We start from the raw sequence: 6,591 nt of genomic DNA, 5'->3' as shown, positions 1-6,591 counted from the left end.
TCAGACTGTTTGAATGATAAATTATAAAACAATTGTAGTTGTTCAATATTTGCACTATATATACGATATATAAAACAAGTAAATAATACTGTGATAAAATATATAAAATATAAATATATTCTAATAAGTAACTTATATTAAATAAATAAAAGAAATTATAAATTAAATACGTAAAATCAACATAATAAATATACAGAAAAAGAAAGGAAAATAAAGTTCAAATATAAAAAATATTTTTAAAAGTTAATGAATTAAAAGTTTAATATATGAAATTTTAATGATTTATAGTTAAATCAAATAAATGTAATATCTATGTTCAATGAGTTGACCATATGCAAATATAAAAAATTAAATGATATTTTAATTCGTTTATAAAATTTGATTTAATTATTAAATATGCTATGTGATTTTTTTAGTAAATAATACACTTTTAGAAAAATAAAATGTACTTCTTTGATGTAAAACAATTTTAAACCAATTGTTATTCGAATAAATAGTAATTTTAGTGTTTTATAAACTGGCCAAAATACGATAAAAATTTATATTAAATTCAGTTCCAGTATAATATTGAAATTATATGGTTGGAATTCATAAAAATACTTTTATCCGATATCATGATCATTATATGACCTTATAATGGATCTGATAAAAGAAAAATTAAAATAATTTAATGATGTTGTGCAATTTATAACACTCCATCTAAAATACAATAATAAAACTAACTATTTACAGTATTACCAACCACGTAATTTAGTAGGCACACATTCTCTAATAAGAGAATAATATCTTTTAGTGTGCTAGATCTACTGAAACGTAGATACGTCGATATAAGATGCCACAAGCTCTGCAGCAAACTGCAGAATGTAGTTTTGGGTAAGTATTCAAATATATCTTTTTGTTGGAAGTAAAACGTTAGCCATCTAGAGGTGGCCCTATGTACACCATTGATATTTCTGAATTTCCATATACTGCAGAAACCGATGGGTATAACCTTCTATCTGGTAGCCCTGTGCAGTTAGTTGTAAAATGAAATCTGATGCTGATTAATTGATAACAAATATAGAATGTTATGTAAAAATTTTGTTAAATGATTAATCGTATTATAAAATAGTAACAAAAAAATCATAAGTAGTACCTCTAAAAGCTACACCTAGAAACTCATAATTCTTTTCAAATGACAATGTGTTATCATCACAGTCCAGTATGACTCTGATTTTTTCTCCTATCTGAAATTAAAATGATACATACAGTTTTATTAATTTAATTATTTATTATATCATTATATATATATATATATATATATATATTGATTTATTATAATCTGATTAAGAAGAACTTTCACCTGGTATGTTGGAGCATTATTGAGTAATGGATAACTCCCTTGTGCATTCCCATTGTGTAATAAATGATTGTCAACGAGATTCCACCCCCAAGAGTGTTCATCAGAACCAAGCAGAGCTACATATCCATGACATAACAAAGACGCCTCTTTTGTAGCTATACCTACAACAGCTACTGTACCTAATGGTCCTTCCCATATTACTTCCCATGCATGACGTCCATGCCGAAAACCTATTTTACCTCTACAAGCATCTGTGCTTTGTGCAACTGGGTTCCTAAAAAGATATTTTAATTAATCTAATGATTAGTAATTCGTTAATACACAATGATAGTATAAAAATATAACTTTTTAAATAATGGTTTTGATATCACAATATAAAAAACCTTTTACTTATGAATACTTATTTAAGCAAATATTCCATATTTCAAATTTCCCATGACAAATAAAAAACAAAAAGTAAACACTTTTTGGTTATTTGTTGATAATTCAAATGATACAGATGTTAAAGATCTACAAAGTATTATAAAATAATAGAAGTGAAATAAAATAAATATTTAGTGATTACAAACAAGAGAGTTCGATCATTTAATTAAAAAACATACCTATGCAATGTAAATCCATTGGACTTAATATAAACATTACGCGAACAATCGTTCGGATTCCAAGCATGATAATATGCTCGAAGCTTCGCTTTGTAAGTGGGTACCGATGATAATAAATCAGAACTAAGTGCCTCTTGAGCTAATGTTCTACTACAATGAATTCTCCATACATCGTTATTTTCATCCCTTAAGAATTTATACCACCTTTTACATACCAATGCACAATTTTTTAAAGTGTGCAAATCTAGATAAGAGAAAATCACTTCTAAGACACGATCGGACGCGTTCAATACGATACCGTCCATTTTGCCGGTTCTCTGTCAGCAGAGGCCAGCGGGTCAGCAGAGCTAGCAAAGGAAGAAAACATTTGTCGAAGATAATGGTTAAGCGCGTTTGCCACTTAAAAATTAGTACACTTTTCATGGGGGCGCTTTGTATCTGTATTTATTGTCACTTATCTACAATGCTTTCCATTAATTGTATCGAAACACCCGAGTGCAGCCGTCAAAAAATCGACATAACTCGAAATACGATTATTATTTAAATGGGAAGCACTAAATATAGATTTAAATTTAAGCATTGAGCTAGTAACATATTCATTAAATTCAGAATATATTTTATAATAAAAAGAATAGAGGAAGGGAAAGACAAATATTTTAGCAATGTTTTGTTTCTACGAAGTTCTTAAATGTATATGTAATAATAACATATACTTTGAGGATGTAAAACCTTAGGTTATAACCAGGTTAAGAAGTATCTATCTTGATTAGAAATAAAAACATATTTACTTAGGTTTCTAAAATAAAGACTAAGACAGATTAGGATAATAAGAAACTCTAGTAAAGCGTCCTAGAGAATTAACGCTGCCTCTATCGAGTAATTATTGCAACTTGCGTACAGTCTTGCTTTGAACTTGTACATCTGTCATATCTTCACTTTTACACAATGAAAGATGCCAATCTTCGTTAGAAATTTAATCTGTGCACAGTTTGTATGTATATATGTATATACATATGAATACGTATATACGAATGTCAAAGCGGACATGGCGAACTTTAGCGAGAAGAACTCACACAAAATGACAGAAAATAACATTCAACAACGTTGTAATATACAATGGGTGAAATTAAATGTGGGCGGGACGTATTTCTTAACTTCAAAAACTACGTTGGGTCGAGACCCTAACTCATTTCTTTATCGACTTTGTCAAGAAGATTCGGATCTTATATCGGACAGGGTTAGTTCTTTTTGTGAGGTTATTTGTAACTGAAACTGATTATTGAAATTTCGTTGCATATTTTAAGTGAAACTAAAGTAATAAATATAATTAAAAATTTTAAATATAATTTTTTTATCGTGTTCTAATCTTTCATATAAATATTATGCTATATACGTAAATTTGAGGCCAACAGCATTGTGGCAATATGATGAACTTTAAAAAAAATACACCATTATTATTATCCATGCTATCTTTATTAATATTATTTAATTAATATATATTATTTTTTTAATTAATTCTATTTTACAATTTCGTTGGTGAAAATCATTAAAAAAAAATTATTCATGCAAATTATTTATTTAAAAATTGTGTTTGATTTTCTAATACAATGTGAACATAATTATGACCTTGGATTGAACAATGTGAATTGATTAAATCAATAAAATTATGTGTTTAGTGATATAGTACAGTGATTTACAAGTTTTTTTTATAGGATGAAACTGGTGCTTACTTAATAGACCGTGATCCAACATATTTTAGTCCTATCTTAAATTATTTACGACATGGTAAATTGGTTATCAATAAGGACTTAACCGAAGAAGGTGTATTAGAAGAGGCAGAATTTTATAATATTACAGAACTAATTCGACTAGTTAAGGAACGCATTGTAATGCGAGATACAAAACCTTTAAAAGATTCTAAGAAATATGTCTATAGAGTATTGCAAAGTCATGAAGATGAAATAACACAAATGATGTCAACATTGTCTGATGGGTGGAAATTTGAACAGGTATTTGAACATATAATAAAACAGTTTACAATTAATCGAATAACGTAACACAAATTTGAACTTTTATATTTAAATTTTACCTCCTTTATATATTATATTATTTTATTAAACAAAATTCTATATAATATAGAATGCATTCTATAGTTTGATATATGATTATTCATTTCTAGCTAATCAATCTCAACACCACATATAATTATGGAAATCACAATGCTGAACTCCTAGTTGTGGTGAGTCGTGAAAATGGACCAAGTCAAATCAATAGTAAGGAACAGAAATCTACTGATCGTGTTAAGGTACACTTTCCCATACCCTCTATTTAAGTTCTTGTTCTAGTCAAAATAGCTATGTATAATGTAATTAGTATATTGAACGAATATTACGTTCAATATATTTCATTCTACTACAAAAACTATATGACAAATATTTTCTTCGTAGCTTTTTTATTAAATGGATATACTTGAAAGAAATTCATATAAATATCTAAATGTGCATAGTTTCATATTTACATGCACATCAATGAATAAAATATATTTTATCAATATTATCTTAAGCGCCACCTTTCTTGGAATATTTATTTCAATATACAATTTTAGTAATAATATATTTTTTTATATGTATTTATACATTGTATAATGGCCAAAGATAATTAATATTATATGCAATTCTTAAAATAACACTATTTGCCCCTAATCATTCTATTTATATTATCATATATTGATATTTGCAAATCTCATATTTCATTATTTGCAATAACTATACGACACAACACAAAATTGAAATAAAGAAAAATAAAATTACTTATCAAAATAAAATCAGAAAATTAACTTGAAATCTTATACATAACAAAAAATATTCATTTATATAATTGTTTGTCAAGAGATAACTTTACATATGATTTTAACATTAAGAAATCACGCGATATTAATTTTTTTCATAAAGAAGAAATTTTATTGATTTTAATAGAATTGAATTCAAAAGTTTTTACATCTCAATTTGCATGAGCATGTTCTGCCTCTGATATTTGTTGTATGTATCATATTATTATTATTGTAATGCATGCTATTGTCTTAATAAAGATTTTTTCTTTCATTGGTTTGGTTTCTATTTGCCCTGTGTCCTGCATGATTTAATAATGCATGTTACAATTAGTTTATTACATGTTATGCTTATTTATTTAATTATAACATTGTTTAGTAAAGAAATTATTTACGACTAAGAAATACACATTATAATATGGAAAAAAATAAATAATTTTATTAGTAACAATATTATTGATTTCAATCTTATTGTTAAATGTTTAAATATTACTAGAAAATCGTACATGACAATTTAAATTATGCAGTTTGTTATTTCTTTCTGTATTATTATACTTTGGTACATTTCTTATTTTTTAATCGAATTTATAAATTATATTTGCAATAAAATAATTCTGTACAGCAACAGTATAGCAGAGGCTGAACAATAATAATATATCATACATTATTTATATCAAAAGGAAATTTAAAATAATATAATAAAATATCAATGGTTTTAAAATTGTATAAAGATTGATAATTTTATTCTTTTTTATTTTTTTATTTTCAACAATCGAAATATTTGAATTATGGGGTTATATTTTAGGTCTTACAACAGAAGGGATCACGCATGTAATCTAAATCCGTCCCTTATCCCTTCTTGCCTCCTTTAATTAGATCAACTGTGCAGCAAGAAGACGAAGACTGTATCTGTTTTTTTAGTTAATAGTTTATTTTTTAAGATTTATACAGTCTCCATTTGCAAGTTTTTCATTTCTATATGATTATAATTTAGCAAACAAATAATATGCAAAACTCTAAAAATTATAATTATATTTTATATCGATATTTATTATTTAGCAATATTGTATATGGAACTTTTACAATGGAAAGTATTATAGCTTCATTATTAATGAAGACCATGTACATTCTTATTAACTTATCGTAATGGAAGATATTACTTTCATCGATGATATTTCACTTACTCAGTATTTTACAATTTTATAAAAATTAACAATTAAAATAATTCTAGGAAGATATCATTCTTTTCTTTAAACACACATTACAGTGATCTGCTTTCAAAGGAGACATACTAAGGATAAAATGGCAAATATGTTACTAATAACCAAAGTTGTTTAACGATAGCTAAAGTTATGTTTTAGCTTTACTGAGTAGTTTAATGGATAATAGTGTTTACGGAAGTCATCTTTTTCATAAAAAGTTTCTACAAAGAATGTAGATATACCTGTGGTAGTGCATAGTTTATCTTTTTGTACCAAATTTTTTGTACAAGATTTCTTTTTATTTGTAATTGTATCATAAGATTCTCTAAATTACTTACCTTGCACTGCCGCTATAAAACATAATGTATGATATTTATATAGCTAGCATTATAACTTTCAGTATCTGAATCAAAGTGTTTACTACTAACGTGTTAAGTAATCTTCAGATACATATTAGTATATTGAAACAATAAAAAATTTTTAAAGAAAATAACTTGTTACATTATTCTCTAAGATCACAATGTTGGGCCTTATGCTATAAAACAGGTAAACATTCAAAAAAAATTATAATATCACAAAAATAATAATTATTAATGATGCAAAATATGTAGCATATAT

The 6,591-nt window shown here is 25.9% G+C and overlaps 2 protein-coding genes across 4 annotated transcripts; one reads left to right on the top strand and one right to left on the bottom strand.

The window, feature by feature from the left end:
• Positions 1-458: 458 nt before the first annotated feature.
• On the bottom strand, positions 459-2,865 carry LOC106784488 (F-box/SPRY domain-containing protein 1). Of its 2 annotated transcripts, XR_001381423.1 has the most exons (5): positions 1,945-2,865; positions 1,343-1,616; positions 1,136-1,226; positions 743-1,007; positions 460-642 (listed from the first exon to the last, which is right to left on the bottom strand). XR_001381423.1 is itself a non-coding variant. In XM_014744090.1 (4 exons), the coding sequence occupies exons 1-4, from the start codon at positions 2,247-2,249 to the stop codon at positions 913-915; spliced, it is 765 nt and encodes a 254-aa protein (XP_014599576.1). In that variant the 5' UTR covers positions 2,250-2,865; the 3' UTR covers positions 459-912. The 2 variants fall into 2 exon arrangements, 1 of the variants encoding a protein (XP_014599576.1); XM_014744090.1 differs by having other exon boundaries at positions 459-1,007.
• A 79-nt stretch (positions 2,866-2,944) lies between these two features.
• LOC106784492 (BTB/POZ domain-containing protein KCTD5) lies at positions 2,945-6,463 on the top strand. 2 transcript variants are annotated; one of them, XM_014744106.1, is made up of 4 exons: positions 2,945-3,181; positions 3,657-3,953; positions 4,124-4,249; positions 5,577-6,463. In XM_014744106.1, the coding sequence occupies exons 1-4, from the start codon at positions 2,990-2,992 to the stop codon at positions 5,604-5,606; spliced, it is 645 nt and encodes a 214-aa protein (XP_014599592.1). In that variant the 5' UTR covers positions 2,945-2,989; the 3' UTR covers positions 5,607-6,463. The 2 variants fall into 2 exon arrangements, with proteins under 2 accessions (XP_014599592.1, XP_014599601.1); XM_014744115.1 differs by lacking the exon at positions 5,577-6,463 and adding an exon at positions 4,392-4,615.
• Positions 6,464-6,591: the final 128 nt, after the last annotated feature.

The sequence above is a fragment of the Polistes canadensis genome, unplaced genomic scaffold, assembly GCF_001313835.1.
Source record: "Polistes canadensis isolate GaletaPanama2010 unplaced genomic scaffold, ASM131383v1 scaffold_1, whole genome shotgun sequence".
Classification (NCBI taxonomy): domain Eukaryota; kingdom Metazoa; phylum Arthropoda; class Insecta; order Hymenoptera; family Vespidae; genus Polistes; species Polistes canadensis.
Note: the sequence above shows the minus strand (reverse complement) of the source record. Positions and strands in the feature narration are given on the sequence as shown.